At 37.1% G+C, this 19,549-nt stretch overlaps 1 protein-coding gene across 3 annotated transcripts; it reads left to right on the plus strand.

Moving 5' to 3' along the window:
* The first annotated feature begins 139 nt into the window (after nucleotides 1-139).
* Nucleotides 140-19,217, plus strand: LOC113670078 (uncharacterized). 3 transcript variants are annotated; one of them, XM_089196182.1, is made up of 15 exons: nucleotides 140-262; nucleotides 4,683-4,802; nucleotides 5,399-5,556; nucleotides 6,958-7,067; nucleotides 7,742-7,802; nucleotides 8,010-8,138; nucleotides 8,474-8,658; nucleotides 9,348-9,553; nucleotides 12,940-13,161; nucleotides 13,571-13,636; nucleotides 14,547-14,725; nucleotides 15,459-15,796; nucleotides 16,164-16,306; nucleotides 16,572-16,631; nucleotides 16,734-19,217. In XM_089196182.1, the coding sequence occupies exons 2-15, from the start codon at nucleotides 4,703-4,705 to the stop codon at nucleotides 16,859-16,861; spliced, it is 2,085 nt and encodes a 694-aa protein (XP_089052308.1). In that variant the 5' UTR covers nucleotides 140-262; nucleotides 4,683-4,702; the 3' UTR covers nucleotides 16,862-19,217. The 3 variants fall into 3 exon arrangements, with proteins under 3 accessions (XP_089052308.1, XP_089052307.1, XP_089052309.1); XM_089196181.1 differs by lacking the exon at nucleotides 140-262 and adding an exon at nucleotides 917-1,517; XM_089196183.1 differs by lacking the exons at nucleotides 140-262; nucleotides 13,571-13,636 and adding an exon at nucleotides 917-1,517.
* Nucleotides 19,218-19,549: the final 332 nt, after the last annotated feature.

Consider the following 19,549-nt stretch of genomic DNA (forward strand, 5'->3'; position numbering starts at 1 on the left):
CCATTCTGAAATGAGATTTAAAATCACAAATGAATACCGCACGCTCAAAATCAAGAGTCGGTCTGTCACTTATTCATACACCGTTAAGCGCGAGAAGACTCTCTTTTAATGACCAACAACGCATAATTAATTTTTCAGCTTCAGATTCTCACTTTGTGCGAATAAATTCGCACACGAAGCCATATTGATCGAAGAAACAGTATTTTGTGGGTCACTAGAAGACCATCAGAAGTCAATCATGTAATGTTGTTTTAATTTCACGGTAGGTAAATAACCTCGAAAACTTTAATGATATGCATTTCAACTAAAGAGTTACTTCTTCATTGGGTTTGAATGTAAATTCCTCGAAGGGCTTTCATTCTAAGGCAAGAGACCCTCTAGATTCACTCTTACTATTTTCAAAGAACCGAGTTTTAATCGACAATTCTATCTTTCAGTTTTGAAAGTTCAACGCACGTTTTTCGTGAATGCTATAGTCGAAACTTAAACTCAGCATGTTTTAGGTGCTTTATCCTAGTAGTTAGACTCACAGTTCTTGGCTCATTTCCATTCATTTGAGTAATTCTTATCGTTGATTTTATTGCTGAAAAGAAGGAAAGGCCTTTTGACCTCTTACAACCTGTCGATAACGTCTATGTACTGTTGATCCACGTATCGTGTCATGTTAACTTTTCTAATCGAGGTGTTGAAACTGCGGTTTAGTTCCCCGATCGAGCAAAAACTATTCAGTGACTGTTTTAAATTGATTTTGTTTACGGTCGAAAGAATAAAAGAGAAAAAAAATCAACAATAAGGTGACATTGTGATATCGAAACATGGTCACGGCGCTACGGGAATCAACTTGAAAATTTGCGAGAGACCGTCGCGTTCACAGAGTAAATTTTGAAAAGAGAACGTCCGATCGAAGGCGATTTCCTCATTTCCCTTTTGCACATAAAGGAGCTAATAATGATTGTCATTATTGGGAAAGCTTTGTTTCCCAAATTCACATATATTACAGCTCTTCTTCGGGTTTCGAAAGTGATGAATTTCTGTTATTGTCAAATCCTCATAACTTTGTTGTTGAGCAGGTGTTTTCTGTCCTTTTCAATCGACATTGTTCGGGCGACCAATCGGAAAAGAGCCATCTGCTAAATTACGCTCAGAGGAGTGTGACCGAAACAACACTGCAGCTCGTTCATTTTGCATCTCGCTGCAATTACAACTACGGTAAATTTGAGCGGCTTTATGTAATCTACAGTCATTAAGCTTGATTTTGGCGTTGTACGCAATTTCCGAAGGAGGTCCTTTTCGATTTAGCATTCACGATTCGTCCGCACGTCTGACGAATAGAAAAGTTTTCCGGCCTGTGTGTATGGCGAACACCGGAGGCAAACATATGTTGATGACGGGTCTAGTTTATCAGAGAGGATCTGCGCTGCAAAGCGATGACGGCTGATCGGAGAGCTACTTCTTGAAAAAAAATTTTTCTTCAGAGATGCCGAATCTGTCTTTCGGTGGCCCGAGAGATCGCCCGCGTGAGTAGTTATATACAATCAGTTCATTTTTTACGGCATTCTAACCAGATCAAGTCCACAATTGCCCATCGACCTTTGTTTTCAGATCAAAATTGCGGATGTCTAGCACTATGGTAGCAATTCGAGTTTATAGAGTTTGACATAGCTATTTCATGTATGCTCGATGTGTTTACTTTTCATTTCGTCTCACTCATGACTGTTGTGTTGTTACTATATAAGCTGTGCGTAAATGCGTTTGTTGTCAAGCAAAATGACATTCGATTTAATGATCTGAAAGAAAAAGAACAATTACCCTAGGCGTAACTTCTCGAGGCGTTAAAAATTGAATTTTCGACGGGTTTTTTATAAACGTATCGCCGTAGGAAACACTAACCTCGTGTTTCAAACGTTTGTTTTGCTTCCATAAACTATTGCGTCAGTGCAGCCGCCCAGCCTTGTTCGGGAAAACAGATTTCCACGCGGGGAAGATTTTCCCTTAAAATTGCTGGAAAGATAACATTTTCCCTTTACTGATCAGATCCGATATTGATCTTGCAGAAGGTTATTCATCTCATCTTGATTTGAAAAGAATTCGTATTTTCGCATGTGCAATTAGTTGTAAATTTCTGCTGTTGATTGTTGAGAAAGTTATGATTTTGAATGAAAGTTTTCCAATAATCAGAAGGCGAATTAAAACTGTTTGCATTTAATTTGCGCCAGTGATAAGCAGGAATAATCAACGTCTACTTTTGCCTTTATTCGTTTGGTCATAAACCAAACATCTCATCACGAGAATTTCCAGTTGAAAGTAATATTGTACATCTCCAATAGATCATAAAATCATTATCCTCAAAACAACAAAAAAGTAACATATGCCCTAAAGGAGCAAGGACAGATTTTGACACAGGGAAGATTTTCTCTAAAAATTGCAGGAAAGATAACATCTTCCTTTTACTGTCTTCCATATTATACATGGTTGCTGTAATAAATTGCTCTTGACTCTAAAATTTCTCTTTCTGACTGACCACTTTTATATGAGAAAACCTAACACTTGTTTTGGCGGACGGTTTTCTTCTCTAAATGCTTCCTGTACTTAGCCAGATGATATTTAAAGATAAGAACAGCCTAAGCTATACGATAACCTAATCTGTCCTTCCTTTAAGGTGCCCAAATGTGTTTGTGTTAACGATATTACATGCGCTTGGTGAATTTCGGCCATTTATATTGGGTTCGTTAAGCAAGAGATATTGGACATTCTTCAAACACAATGTAAAATTTGCTAGCTTTAATAAGCTTTTTTTTCTTCTTAAGACAAGTTCAGAGTTGGCTTGACTTATACTCTGTAATATTACCTTACTTCAACATCTCTCCATAAAAACCCTGGACTTAGCCATCTGGAAAGTTAATTTTGCATAATATTATGCAGATTAAACAACACATTAAATTTTTTCATTCCCAGTTGTACCATCTTGGCCATTTGCGGTACTTTTACATACCCTAAAATTACTAACATTTATCAGTCATGCCTTGTGGTAGTAGTATCATTGGGGTTCAAAATGGTTCCTAGAAAGAAATAGGGCTCAGAAAATCTTGATCCAATTGGCAAATTCAGGGATCAGCAGGTGTGTGAATAAGAAAGTCTGTTGGGAAGTTTGGTCTTAACCACTATGTATGTTTTGCCAAAGGAGCTTCAAAGAAAGTGCTTTTCAAGATTTTGGCTTAATTCTTATCAATCAATTTTGGTGTTTTGCTTTGTACATAAACATGATATGTTCTGCAGAGTATGGTCAAGACGAATGAATATAGGTAGATGAAAATAATGAAATTAAAAAAACAATACTGGTGGATCATTGGTGAATTAATTGACTTCAGTTAATGTAAGATATCTCAAACTGATTTACATATGGATAAAGGCTGGTTGTTTGCTTTGCTTAAGTTGAAGGAGGCTGCCAGCTGTCTCATGATTTTGTATAGAATTATGTTGTTGGCATCTGAATCCCAACTAAAAATATGATGTTGGAATATCAGTTTCAACAGAGTTTGAACAGTAGTATTTATAAGGTTTTCTGCAAGGCTTAAGGTATATGTACCTTTAAAAAAAGATTGGATGCTTTCAGTATTTCCCAAACCAATCACTCCTTAAAAGGTTGATGTTAGGAGTTCAGGCAGTCAAAAGCTTGAATGGGTTTCTTTGGAAAGAACTTTATTAGTTAAACAATGCTTAAATTTAACTATGATCTATTGCAGTGGGGTTGGACTCTATTAATTAGAAAACTTGAAATTGCTTTGTCTTTGAGAGTGGGTCATGTAGAGGTTAGCCAATTCATAAATCAAAATTGAAACATACTGTCTGATTTAATTTTAATTAGAAACTCTGCTTTCTACAAGTGTAAGTGCCTTGCATTTCCTTGTAAATAAGTGAGGATAAATTTTTGCTCAGTATCATGATTCATGAAGGTTATTTTACCCCCTCCCCCCTCTCTATAGCTGATTGAAGTGGTTATTCTCTTCACCTGCTTGTGTGAATTATTTTATAATTGCAATGAGAAGTTAAATTTTTAATCACATCAGGGAGTTTAAGGGTCCTTATTTCATTATGGCACTGAGTGTTATGAATGGTTAACTGTATAAGGTTTTTCACAAAGTAAGTGATCATGAGATATTACAAGTGCCCTGATTGGTCAAAAACTGTCTATCCCTTTTGCACTGGTAAACCCATAGAAAATAGAAAAATTTTAAGTTGATTTTAAAAAAGCAATGGAGCAACACTTTCTACCAGTTTACAAACAAAATAAACCACTTAGGATGTTTAGGGAACACTTATAAAGTTTGTCAATCACTCACATCTGGCTTGTGATTTACAGACTTTTATCAAGTTCTTTCATCATTCTGCATGGGTGATTATGCCAGTAACCTGATAGAAAGTGAAGTCTGTTGCTTAATTTACCGTCTAGTAAGCTTTTAATTCCAGTAGAGCAAGGAATGTGAGTTACAGTATGATAAAAAAAATTTCTTGCAGAGGTATCACCCATTGCATTCTCAGATTACATTGACCTCACAATTAAGTTTACATAACATCCTGATCAGCAGGTGACTCAAGACTCTTGCTTACTTTCTTGGAGTTCTATAGATGACTTTAGGTAATGAGTGACTGATATTTATTGCTTATTAAATGTTCCTATGTAGGAGGCTCTATCTGTGAGCCAATGATGCAGACAACAATGGCAGGAAGAGTGATGTTGATTCATCAGCTGGTGATGAAGGGCGATTTAAAAGAGTTGAAGAAGGAGATTGCAAAGGATATAGGTTTGTTGTGAGGTTTATTACTTGTAAACAGTTCCTTGTCTTCCTAATAGTCTGCTAATGAACATTGTAGATCTCACAATGTCCAAAGCCACTTAATAAGGCCACTATTAACAGCGAGGGGTGAACATTAATACTGGTTGTGGCTGGTCTTTAACATAAAAGTGTTGGGTGAAGGTCATTTGCATGGTATTAATTATAACAGCTAGAATGTCTCTTGTAACTTAATATGAATGACACTCTGCAGTGTCACAGGGGTGAAATGTATACAGCTGTTTCCAGAAAGGTTGGTAGATTGAAGAGTGTAAAGTGTACACTACAACCCTGAAAGGTATTGTGAAAAAATATTCCATCAGGTTACAGTTCTTTGACCTCAGGATTTCAAAGAAATCTGAGAAAACATCTCTTTAATGATGAGGCATCATGGGTTAGATGAATTTATTTATTTATAACATTATTGCATGCACTCTTTTCTTTTTTCCTGACAAACAGCTGTATACATTTAAGGTTACAGTATATGTACTGTACATATTTCTGTTGAACCTGACTTGTTGCTCTAAGTATATATTTAAATTATTGCATGGTATCTTTTGTTAAAGATCTTTTAGATGGCAAGAATAGTGAGGGGATGACACCACTTTTCCAGGCTACAAGCTGTAATAACTTAGAGTGTGTTCAGTTCCTTGTTACATCTGGTGCAAATATTGATGCACGTGACAATGTTGGAAGGACTCCAGTTGCTTTGGCAGCTTATCAGGTAGCAGCCAGTAGTAATTTTTCTATATTTTACATCTTATATTGTATTTCTCTGATGATTCCATAATGATTCTATTTGCAGCCTTCCTTCCAATAAGTGCCCCCTCTCTGATAAGCACCCCCCTTGAATTTGTTTTTGTCAATAAGCACCCCTGTTGAGTAAGCACCCTCATTCCAATAAACATCCCTATTCTGTTTCAGTAGTAGCAGTGTAGGAGTTCATGAACATTGAGATCAACTGACTGGTCCATCTTCCTTTATAAATTGCTCACTTTAAGTCTCACAACAAAAAAGGTGGTCTTTGTTTCAGTTTCTCAACTATCTAATGTTGCCATGGGTGCACAGTTCTTTCAAAGAACAAAAGATCCTGTCTTAGAAATTTTGCAGCCATTGCTTGGCAAGTTATTCTAACATACGAAGTATCCTGAGGGACAACAATTCCATCTTCCAATCTTTTTTGATCCTCTGTTAAATAAACATCAAAGCTTAGCTTCACATTCTGCTGTTTCCCTAAAAAGCAATAAGCACCATGTCCTTAATAAGCAAGTGTCCTACAGTTAGCCAAAGTCAATAAGCTCCTCAGTTGCTAAATTGAATCACTGTGGTAAGCACCTGTGCCCAAGTGCCCTACTTCCCTGACCCTCCTCCCTTACATCCTTAACCCTTTCACTCCCACAAGTGACCAAGACCAAATTTCTCCTTACAATATCAATACAATATCAAGCAGGCAGGTGATGAGAATAGAGAAGAATATCAATCATGGAATAATTAGTTGATCCAATACCAAATTCTCTGAACTAACATCATAAGAATTGTATGGTAGATAGTAAGGAGAATTACTAAATAGATCTTGGGAGTGAAAGGGTTAAATGAGAATAGCAATCCAAAGAAAACCTGTTTTTATAGCCACTTTATCTGTAACTTTACTTCAATAACAGCAGAATCAATACAGTTTCATAGTTTCTTCAAGTTGATAAGCGCCACCCTTGATCAAGCACCCCCCTTGATCAAGCACCCCCCTTGATCAAGCACCCCCCCTTTCCAATCAGGGCCCCTCCTTTAAGCTGACATTTTAACAGGCTCCCAGGTTTTAATTTGAAGAAGTAGGGTATTTAGAATTTTTATGAATCTGTCATATATAGGCATAGGATTATGATTATTGTACTTCCATGATTAGAGATGGAGACCTGTTGGTAGAATGCAAGTGAGACTGAAAATTGACTGTGAGAATAAACATTTTATTGCCAGTTGTCAGAAGATAATTTCAGTGTCACATTTGGCCTCTTAATCAGCTGGTATTAATCTGAATGCCCCAACTGAAGTAGCAATTATTATAAGATGTCTTGAACAAATTTTATTGGATTGTTTATTCATACAGTAACAAAAATTCTTTATCCCTAAGGGCTGGCGGGCTGGTCTGTATTACCTACTTGCAAAAGGTGCCAATTGCTTGATTGCTGACAATGATGGCAGACTTCCTCTTCATGCAGCAACGTACTTCAGCAATGAAAAGTACACAATCATTATTTTTTTAAAAATATTATAATATTAATATTTCTTTTGCATATAAGCTCTCTGTTTAGCTTGACCTCTCTGAATCTAATAAACATAATGTCTGGAAACTTCAAAACGTTTTAAGATTCTCTGTAAGAGACCTTATCTCATTTGTTGCTAAATTGAGTATGAGAATACTCAAACTAACAGATAGAAGTTGTTATCATGATCTAACACCAATTTCTCATTACTAATTTACAAGGAAATCTGAAGCAGCTATAGTCAGCAGAATTAACAATTTTATATTGAGAGGTGCCTCTTAGCTCAGTTACCTACCTCTGTTCCTGGTATGCTTTTAATATGGGTGAGACACTAAGACCTTCCCTCAGGTGACATATTGTGATGTAGTTTATAGTGGAGTAATTCTAGGTTGGTACATTGGCAAGAGTATGCCAAATATATATGTACTCGTTGAGTCAATTATTTTCCACAGGGAAAGTTGGCAAACAAGGTGAGATACTTATCTGGTTGGAGCTTATGATTTCAGTTTCCATTGCAACACTGACTAATAAGAAGAATTACTATTTCAGCTTGGGAGCCAATGGAAGTTGAATGGGAGGGTATGAAATTAATGGTTGAGAATTGAATGAATGGCAATTAATTCTGCTTGACATATCTCTTTTGCCACACAGGTCTCTTGAAGTTCTGCTGCAGCATTTGTCACTCCAAGATGTGGATGTTAGAGATAATGAGGTGTGTTATGCATGTCAATCCCATCCTGTAACCATGATTCACCACATCAACAACAGAGTTTTATTATTCATTTAACCACTGTTTATGTAACAAACAAGGAAAGAAAAATTGAAAGGAAAGCTAAGGGGAACAACAATATATACTATGCAGAAAAGAAGCAAAAATCAGTTTTCTAAATACTGAATGTAAAGTTAATTTTTATTGTAGGGAATGACAGCACTTCACTGGGCTGCATTCCATGGCAGGACAGGTCATGTTAGATTGCTGTTGGAAAAGAAAGCTGATCTTCTGTCACGAGACACAGCTGGAAAATTACCTCTTCACTGGGCTGCTCAGGTGTTAAATACATCTTTAACCTTTTACATCTAACATCAGTATGCATATTCTCCATACTGTTCAATTTTTATTTCCTCTGGTGCTTACCAGGAGAATCTGTTTGACAAATCGAAGCTTCTCAAATTGGTGATCATTTCCTTTATTCTCCTGACCTGTACAATTGATTTTAAGGTGACACTGTAGGGAGAGATCAGATCCCATTCACTCCAAGGAGTTCAACAGCTAATTACTAAAATGAACAGGCTTGCATGTAATTCGATCTTGACTATATACCCAAATTGGAACATTTTGCAACTTAATTTTACTTAATATTTTTGTCGTTGTTTCTCCAATAGAATGGCTATGTATCAACTTGTCAAGTGATGCTTGAAATGTGCGACAGTCACAACCTTGTCAATGGAAAAGACTTCTCAGGACGGTCACCCATTCACTTATCAGCTGCGGCAGGACAGTACTATGTCCTTGTTGAACTGACTGCTGTCCCATTTGCAAATATTGAAGCCTTGGATAATGATGGCAGGTAATAAGAGTCAATCAGATAACACATGTAGATGGTAATCTCGTAGTGGGGCATGCACATTACTTTATTTATCATTATTAAGTGGTAATCACTCTGTGACTGTTGACCCTTTGACCTCTAGGAGTGACTAGCATCTAATTTCTCCTTACAATTTAACCCCTGAATCAAATGTTAAGGTCAGGAGAATAAAGAAAATGATCCTAAACTAAGGAAACTCTTGATTGTAAAACAAATTCTCCTCAGTAGCACCTCAGAAAAAGTATACAGAGCAGTATGGAGAATATGTATACCGAGGTTCTTGAACTAAACCCCAGTCATTGAGCTTATGAAAGCAGACCAAACTCAGAATCTGAACAGCTGTGCACCCAGTCCCCTCCCCTAACTCAACATTAACCCTTACCAGTTATCAGTTGACTGTTGTTGGATAAGGGGAGGGGAAGGTGAGCAGTTGCTTAGATTCTGACTTTGGAACAGTGTGGAGAGAATACATATTGATGTTAGCACAAAGAGAGTTATGATCATTTTGCACTCAACAGTATAGCATCAAGAAAAACTGATTGTACCTTGGCTGATGGTAAAGATAATCTATGTTTTCTAGGAACTAATCTGTTTATCAGTGCATCTTTGAAAACATTTGCAACTTCCAAAAAAATGAAGTGTCTATAACATTATTTATTTTTGTGTGATAGAACTCCTCTTCACTGGGCAGCAGCTACTGGGCATGCTGATTGTGTAGCTCATTTGCTGAGACTTGAAAGTGACAAGGAAGCTGAAGACAAACATGGCGGAACTCCGTTACAGTATGCTCAACAGGGACACCACTCTGCCTGCTCTCAGTTGTTAATGGCTCATGATCCTAAAAATCCTCTTGCTACAGAAGTACCAATGAGAAAAGGTAATTCTGCTCTGATTTTGTAGTTACAACATAAAAAGGTTAATGTTTTATGATGAAAGAAGACTATAATTGAATGCATAACCCACCTGAGGAAAAGAAATTTAACCCTTTAACTCACATGAGTGACCAAGACAGAATTTCTCCTTACAATATATGTATCAATACAATATCAAGCAGACAAATGATGATGATAAAGAAGAGTACCAATTAGGGGATTATTAGTTGATCCAATGACAAATTCTCCAAACTATCATCATAAGAATTGTTTGAGGACAGTGAGGAGAATTTCTAATTAGATCTTGGGAGTGAGAGAATTAAGGGGTTTACTCATAACTAATAGAATCAGACAAAGCAGTCAAATACCTGTCATGTTCTGGAATACATTTTTTCCTTTGTCTGCATGGCTACTACAAAATCTTTGGAAAACACAGACCATCATCGTTGTGGGAAAAGTAATGATGCTGATGTTGGCAACCTTAACTTGGGTTTCCTGTGTAGATCACTTCTTGATGAAGATTATTAGTAAACTCAATATCACAATTGGTTTACATAGGTCTCTCCCGAGAAAACTTTTGTCACAGTGTGTAGATAATTGTTTAAACCCTACTCAGGTTGAACTCTTTAAAGCGTACCATCGATCAGTATGCATATTCTCTATACTGTTCTCCATACATTTGCCAAGGTTCTGACAAGGAGAATTTGTTTAACAATCAAGGGGTTCTTTAATTAGTTGGTGTTCTTTTCCTTTCTTCTTGTGACGTCATAATCATGTGATTCAGGGGTGAATTGTGAGGAGAAATTAGGTGCTGGACACTCTGAGGGGTTAGAAAGAGTTAAAAGATGTACCATTGCAAGTCTGATGTGAATTTGAAAAAATGTGAGATTGAATTTATGTTACAAGACTTATAAAGATTTTTATAGAAAGATTTTTGGCATGAACTGTACTAAAAATTTTATTTGGATAATCATACATGCTCAATAATCTCTATCTCTATTCTCTGAGTTGAATAAGTCTTTCAAGGGCTAAAAAAATATATAGTGCTTCTTCTGTCTGATCATATTAATTTTTTGGAATTAAATTGATCATTATAGAGTCTTACATTGCAGACTTAATGAACATTGGAATCACATGCAAATGAAAAAAATTATAAGCTGGCGATCTGATGTTGAAATGAAAACACTTTATGAAATTACAATCATTAAAAATAGGGTAGCTATAATTTTTTTTTGTGCAGAGTTAAAGACTTACACAACCCTCTGTGGGTATTGTGATGATGTTTTCTACATAATTTCGTGACATCCAGTTTTGTTGCTTGTGTTGAGGTTTTACAACAGGTATCAGAGTGAAATAATATTCACCTTAAGTGACTTCAGGTTTTTATTTCCCCTCCAGCTGCTCTTTTTCCTATTATGTCCTTTTGGCTGTTTTTTGATATGCAAATTTACACCTGCCTCTGTACGTACAAATAATTATTGTTTTATGTTTTGCAAAAAACAATCTTAGTATTGTTGCTAAATAGAGGACTTGCAATGTGAAAACTCTTGTAAATGTGGCCTATGATGATGAAGCAAGAAATTTGTCTTGCCCTATATTTTAAATACCACTAATAAATTTTTTTAATTTGTATAAGTTTTACATTTGATCTCTTTCTTGGCTGTTTTTAATTATCAAAACATACCTTTTTTAATTTTACAAGAAGTAGGGTTCTGTCTTCAATTAATTCATCTTTTGTTTGGGGTTTGTTTGCTGAAATTAAATGCTGTTTGAAATTTGCATTTTAGACAAGAGACAGGTTCTGCCCAGTGTGTGGTAGATAAATTCAGTTTTAGATTTGCATGCTATTTTGAACACATGATTGTCGCCGCTGATTACATGGTTGGAGTTTACTTTTCAAAACCAGTGGACACTGTATTATTTATATCAGACTGTGAACTCTTTTGTGTATAAAGTAAGGACTTAATTCATCCATGCAGTTTTTAAATATTCATTTGGTTTATGGTAAGAGTGTCTGTTCAGAGGGTCATTATGTTACTTTTAGCTTTCGTTTTATATGTATGGAGGTTCTCAAGTGATTGTTTTTATGTGGAAATGTGTCAATGCAGGTACGCAAATAATTCATTGTCACATACTTTCCATTTTTAGACTAAGAGGCCTTTGTGAAACAATAACATGCAGCTTATTGCTGCAGTATACTTTAAAGAACTGATTTTCAATTGGTAAAAAAAATTATGAATTTGCTCTCATGCATATTATCTAACATTTAGATATAATGTTAGCTTTAAAATTGTTCAGAGTTTTAACACATTTGAAGCATAATTCTGTTATGAATTTCAGTTCTAGTAAGTTGCAGGTATATTCTGTGGATTTTCGTTCACCGTTTTGTCAGGAGAGCATTACACAGTCGAGCTTGATTCATTTTTCAATGTACAATTTTACAGGGATAAGAAATTATGATATAACTTTTAATTGTTCTATAAAATGTATATATTATTAAACTTTGTACCATGGAATATGATAAGATTTTTTAAAATTGTTATGTTTTCTTTAGCGGCCAATTGTGTGCATATCTTTACCTTAATATCTTGCCTGCAAGTTCTGTGAGTTGAGATACACCATACACATTCCACTCTGATTTTTTTTAGTCAAAGGCAGGAAATTCTTGTATCCTAAGTACCAGCATTTTTTGATTAAGAGTATATTTATTTAATCATATCCAAAGATACATCAGATTTTCAAAAATGTTCTAAATATTTTTAGTGATGTTCCAAATATGTTCTTATCAAGTGTCACATAATGTTAATACATTCAAACTAGTCTTCGGTGGACTTTCTTCCACAAACAAAGTATTCCACTTATGTACCATCATTTGCAAAGACTTTTCTTTTCTTGTACTGAAATATAAGTTCATTTAACATTTTACTTTTATAGGAATGTGTCATATTGCAGAGAAATGAAGAAAAAATAAATAAAGCAAAACAAAGAATCTTCACCTTTCTACATACAGTTTCTCAACTTTGTGCCAATTAAAATGAACAAACATTCTAGCTTTCACCTTGTTAAGGCAGACATGGTTTTTTTAAATATGAAAAAACATTATTTTAAAACTTAAGATGCTCTCAGACCCACATTGTTAGATTAAAGCTTGTCATTAAGTTTCAACTTTTTTTTTTTTTATCACTATATCAATGTGACTATGGCTGCAGAAAACAGTAAAAAACATCAGAACTAATTTCATTTGAGACCAAATTTTTATCCTTGTCTTTACCATAAGATAAACTAACTTTCATAACTAAATTCCTTCCTCTCTGACCCTACTACAGGAAAATCTCAATGTGCTATTTCTTATTGAAGGTTTTTCTTTTCCTGTAAATTCTCTTTGTACTAGGTTCACCTGCAGAAAGTCTTCCTCTTCCTGAAAATAGTCGACGTGGATCAGATGGTGTCCAGCTTTTTAATCAAATCCATGATGGAGTAACAAATGGTTTTGATTCTCAGCTTCAAACAGATCCCAGTGATTCAGAGGTGCAAGAAATCCTTGGCAACAGTACGACAACTGTACAAGTTCTTGTGGAAATGAACCGAGAAGAAGAGGATGGCATAGAAACAGGTTGGGGACTGATCAAGCAGAGTTTGATTTTTTTGCATGTCTCTTGCTCCCCCCTATAGTGAGGATTCTCAGTATCCTAGAATCTTTGGCAAATCTTGTTTGCAGTTTCGAGATTCTCTTGAAGATGAAATGGGTAGAAATGTTTTGCATTGTAGTAGTTTTTGGGTCTCTTTTCAGAAGTCAAGGGCAGTGCATATAAACTATGCACTTGATTTTATACTTATACAACTGTTATTTTTGCAGTTGAGAAAATGTTAATTTTTTATTGTTTCCTTTGTTTGTTTGTTTTATTGGAGATCATGTTATTTTGTTGTGATTTTCTCTTATATTACTGACCAGGTGGATACTGCAACTGTGCAGTGAAGTTATGCATGCATAGTGACTAATTTTCGGGGTATTTTCTGTACAGGGGACATGGTTTCATTGCTGCATGATGTTAGTGCATGGCCCAGTATTACACCCCCGGCATCACCCTGTAGGTTGATATCATCTTTATCTACTGTAATGTAGATAAAAATTTAAAAATGAGTTCTTTCTTTCACGTTAATGTAGATAGACAATTAGACATAGTTAATCGTTGCATAGCTTCAGGAGCTTGTAGGATCAGCAGTGATTGTTATAAGTGCAGGCTCTCATTGCACCTTTGCTACTGCTGGCTCCTTGAGATTTAGAGCAGTTGTGTATTGCCTGTTCCTCAATGATCCACAGGGCTTTAGTAGTTTTTTTTTTTTTTTCAATTATTCCTTCACACCACCCCCCCTCCCCCCTCCTTATTCCCCTTCCACCAACTCAAATAGTGTTAGAACTGAAGATACTTTGATTTTATCAACTGAGTTGTGATAATGTTTTAAACTGGAAAATGAAGTTTCAAGGTGTTAACTCTTTACCATTCCCTCTGTCAAAGGGCTACTGCTCAAAACATCCATTTTAGAAACCCTTTATGGCAGCCAATTTGAATTATCACAACTCAGTTTATGAAACTCAGTCATCTTATTGTACCACCACTGATGGAATACCACAGTTGCTATAAGACTTGCTCCTTCTATCAACTAATGTTAGCTGGTGCCTTGAGGGGAGACTCATGGCAGTCTTATATCCGGGGGTCTGCAAGCCACTTAAGGGGAGACTCTGAATATTGCAGACACCTACCTTTTACATAAGTAAGGTAGCAGTTTAAGTGGCAAATTACATTGTTTTTACTATGTAAAGATTTAAACTTTTAAAACTTTTTCTCATTTGGTAAGTGGTTTGGTTGGTATTTATACCACCAGGCAACTGGCTCTGCCAGATTACAAGTACATGAATCTAAGGATTATAGGTACAATTATTAAGTAAGTTTTCTTTTTGAGAAATGTCCTCTAGTGATTGAAGGAATCTTTTCCTAGATTTCCTTCATCCCAACTTGAATGGAGAGCGTGACACAGGCGGCTACAGCAGTGAGGAGGACAGTCGCTACCCCCCACAGATGGCTCTCACACCCATACCATCCTCACCCGTACCCCCAGAGGATGGCAAGCACAGCAATCCAACAAGACCACCCATCTTGCCAAGATTTAGTTTTGAGGTATGACTCAATTGCCTTATTAGTCAGTTTCTCGTAATGAATTTTACATTACGACAGTCAATTTCCGTTGTAGTGAAAATTTCTGTTCGAGGTAATTGGGTATCGATGAAGTTTGAAGAAATTAAATAAGAAAGATCTTTAACGAAATTTAAATTGGGGGTCTCAGGCAATTGGGTTGTCTCGCGCAGATTTTTTTAGAGGTATGTCGATCTCTCAAAATATGTACTAAGATCCGGAATTGATGAGAATTGCTTTGTTTCAAAAACTTCAATTGGTACTCCACCTGTGGGCTGACCTGTTTTCTCTAGGACTGATGCAAAATTTCTCAGCAGTCACGAGAGGTGCGGGCCACATTTTACCTCGTATTTGACAAGGAGGGTAGCAAAGGGTTTTTACTTGACGCGTAATTAATGCCAAAATCAATATGTGATGCGTTGATTTTACAGAGAACCGAGCGTGATTCGTGAATTTATGAATCAGAGTAAGGCGTGATTTGCCTCCTGAAATATACGCGACCCGTGATTCTTTTTTCTGTTAGCTCGTGAAAACTTCAAGATTTCCCTGAAACCTCGTACACGAGGGGAGAGATTTGAAGTTTCCCTTTTAAATATGTAACGCGTGCATCAAAACGGGATCGGGGCCCCTTTTCTTTACAAAGTTTCCTCTTTAAATTTCTCGAAAGTGAACATCACGAATTCTCTTTCACAACCACTTTTTTTTCCTCTTTTTTTAGGATCAAGCCCCCATTATAAGACCTTCAGGCGCTCCAGTTCCTGCCCTTGCACCTATCAAATCAAAGACAATGCCTGAAAGGTTACGACTGGACAACTACAAACCCACCCCGCTGAAACCAGTAGAAATGAAGCCACCCTCCCCATCCACAGAGTTACTTTTGGCACCACTGAAGATAGCTAAAGCAAAACAAAGCCCTGCACCAGTGAATGCAAAAACGCAGCATTCGAGTCCTACTACAGGTAGTCCGAGAGAAGCGGGGACTCCAGATAGTAATGACATATACTGGGCGCGTAAAGGAAAAGTGAAGGCTGACACGCTCACACTTAACACTGTCAGGTTTGTTTCCAGCTAAGTTCTGGAGAATGATTTGAAAATCTCTTGTTACATTTTTCTTCGTTCCGCTCCAGATATTATAACTACGCAATTGGCTCCAGTTGCATTTGTTGGCACACCAGTAGGTCCATTTTTCCTGCGCTTAGCACCAATTACATTTGTTCGCGCCTTCGGCACCGATTGAACTTTTTGCATTTTTCTCGTGTATGAAGCTAGTCGCATTTTTTTTCCCTCGTAGTTAGCATAATTTACCTTTTTTCCTTGTTTGACACTAGTTTTTTTCTTTCTTTGCGTTAGGCAACAGTTGTTTTGTCAAGAAAAAGATCTATTTAATTGTCTCACTTTGTAGTCGTCTTTTTTCATTTCTCAGTGATAATTTGGAGTCAGATTTATACCGTAAGGTGAAAGACAAGCGTCCTTCCGCAGCTAGTGCTGCTGGCCAGATCCTGCCTGCAATCTCAGACAAATCGAGTCACGTGACCCAAGTTCAAGGATCCAGGCAGGATCAGTTAGGTTGGTATTTTTTTTTTTTTTTTTTTTTTGGGGGGGGGGGGCATCAAAAATAACCCCACGGGTTTGTTGGGGCATCGGAAATTGATTAATTAGTGTCTTTGACTCAGATTTTATTGTTTATACTCGTGAGTCGATGACTCTTTTGCTATCCAGGTATTAGCCGACAAATTTCATCACAAATTTTGAGTTTTGCTTGCTTAGAACTCTCATAAATTGTAAGTAATGTGTTAATTGCGGTTTATAAAGCGGATCGTTTATTTTTCAGAGGCAAAAAAGAAACACAGGAGAAGAACTTCGAAAAACCGTAGTATTCCAGAAGACTTAGGTAAGCTCTACCGTAGCTTTGCAGCTAAGATAGCTGCCTCGCTAACGAGTACACCTCACAGTTGTCTTTTAATATTAGAATAATTTTTTCGTGTCTTTCTAGATGTAACGGACGGGCTTGTCGAAGAGACCGTTGAAGAAGACGCCAAGTCAAACAGAAGTGTAGGAAATTTGAAAGAAAAACCGAAGAAAAAGAAGAAAGTACGGAAAGTTATGAGCTGGAACTTTTGATGAGAATAATTGTAGAGATGTCTTAAAAATGCCCAAAGACACTTAGTGGCACACGGCCTCAGGTACATCTACTTGTAGAGCTCAGAGACACGGCGGATATATGTCCCTGTTGGGGGGGGGGGGGGGCTTCAAACAGATGGAGCTTAGCCTCACGAAAACGAGGCGAACATGCTAGGGCCCCTAACACGTTTTCAGAGCCCCCAGTCCCTTACCCCATACTTCTCTTTGTTCCGACTCGAAGAACGAGGAGTAGAATGAGAGGGATTACCACGAGTGAAAGGATTAAACTCCTTTTCACGTGGAAAGAGTATTACATGATCATCGATTTTCTTAGCCTTGGTTTGAGATGCCGTAAATGATTAGGGGCTGGTCATGACCTTTCCAATTTTTGCGCTCGTTTGATAACATGGAGCATTCATATTCTGCGCAGACTACGTGCCTTTAGAAGGTAAAAATACAAGAAAGACTTTACTATTAGAGATCGCTCCTAGGTTATCGCCAGGGAAGGGGAGAGGGGGGGTTAAGCTGAACGGCATGTTCTTTTGACGACTGTACAACTGCTGAGCTTCTTAAATGAAATTTTAGCTTTAAGGGGGGAGGGGGGTGGGTCCTTCTCAACTACATGGCCAGTTGCTATTGAAAAAATTTACGGCCATATCTTCCGTTCCAGAACGACATACTTTTCTGCATAAAATGTAAATAATCTCCTTTAAAAATTATTTTAATTACCCTTTGAGACACGAAAACTTTTCACACTTGCCGCCAATTTTTGTGGTCGGTCGCGGGCTGGGACTTCTCACGCGAGAGTACCACTGACAATTCTTTGGCTTAATTTGTTCTTAGCAACAGCACTTGTATTTACGAAGGACCCCTCTCAAATAAATATCTTCTGCATTCTACCAATACATTAGGATTGACTGAACCTTTCAGTGATCCGTGGCCTGCATATTCAGGCTCCTGAAGAAGGCAAGAGGGGAGAGGAGAGAGGTTGAATGGGATAAAAGTGTTGACTGTCATTGACGACTGCTCCTCTCTCCGACCTTATCTTATCAACAAATCTTACACTCCCACCCCCTCCCCCTCCGGCGATAAATTATAGCTTCTTTCTTCAGGGAAGTCATTTTATTTGTGATGTACCTCTATGCTGTCTCACATACAACTAATTACAAAGAGCCTTCTATCAATGGACAACAAAAAAATAATAATCCTCGCGATAAACTATTTTCGACGTAAATAGCAAACCATTTCTTGTGATTTAAATTTCCTATGAAGTAAAAGAGGGGCGCGCATAGTCTCGTATTTAGACCTTTCACGGCCAAGCCGTTCCAGTTACATGGTAGGATCTAGGGTGTGCGTCCCATAACTAGGTTTTACCAACCGCACACAGAAGTTCATTAGAACCATTGCAGTCCAATGAAAATGATCATAACTGTTGTATAAATTTTTACTATTTGTCAGATGTTGAAATCATTTCATATTTTATGAAAGAATGAATGCTTAACGACCAAACAAACCATACGTTTTAAATACTAATCATGAACGATTTCAATTTGTATAGGGTTGAGCGAAGTATTTATTATGAATCGATGTAGATATATTTTAAGACAACGGATAAGTCGAAAAAAATCCTTAAAAAATTGCAATCTCGTCCCCATGGCCTTTTCCCTTACTTGGGGGTGGGGCGGGCTACCCCCAAGCAAGGGAAAAGACCATGGGAACGAGGTTGAAGAAAATTGGTCAAGGTAATTGTCGGGATCAATGTTAATATCTGAGAAAATGCGCTTCCACAATTCCCCTAACGCAGCTTTAGGGGAAGGGGTAGGTGTGCATTTCCTTTGACATTGATGCAAATGTCGCCTGTGTCAGGAGATGGGCTCCTGTCTTTGTCTTGCTCCTCCGAAAACATAAATGGACGTGGAATGTTTTGGACGAAATATGTTTCCTAATGATAACTGTGCTTTTCGTTTCATTTTGAAAAATTTAACCGTCCTCGTTAACGAGCTGTTACCACGGCTCTTTTTATGATGTGTTTTTATTATGTGTGAGAGAAAGATTAATGACTTTGGTAACAAGGCTATTATCGATATATTCGGTAACTGAGCTAATGGCTTCAAATTTATTTAATAATTTAATTGAATTCTATAATACAGATATAAAATATTTATTATGAAAGCAATAGACGATTTTATTAATTTATCAGACATTTATAACAATTGATTAATTTATTTTTAGAGATATATTATGATGTACAAATGAAATCAGAAGTACATATATAATTATACTTCATGTACGTGACCAACTAATTTGCTAGTCAGCTGTTAACAAATATCGTCAAGAAACATTCCAAAATCTGTGACGCCTGTGTAGGTTTATTATTCTTTTCGCAGAACCGTTTGGGCTGGTCTCTTACCCTTTTTAGTGCTTCGGCGCAGTCGTTTTCTCGCCTGCGGGAAATTCTAAGGCCTTTGGCAACGCGAGTCGGCGACAGGTTTGCAAGCGGTCTAGCACTGAAAATATTAGAGCCAGATCCTCGGCAAACTTATCGGCGACTCGTCTCAAATCTTCTTTCCCTGGGCGGAAAACGTGCCTTCGGCAACACTCTTAATTAGGGCCTACTTGCACGCTAGGTCACGGTAGTTAGTCTCCTTCACTGTTGTTGCTAGTCGAGCCATATGTTCCAAAAAAAAA

Source organism: Pocillopora damicornis, chromosome 2 (assembly GCF_964200805.1).
Source record: "Pocillopora damicornis chromosome 2, jaPocDami1.2, whole genome shotgun sequence".
Classification (NCBI taxonomy): domain Eukaryota; kingdom Metazoa; phylum Cnidaria; class Anthozoa; order Scleractinia; family Pocilloporidae; genus Pocillopora; species Pocillopora damicornis.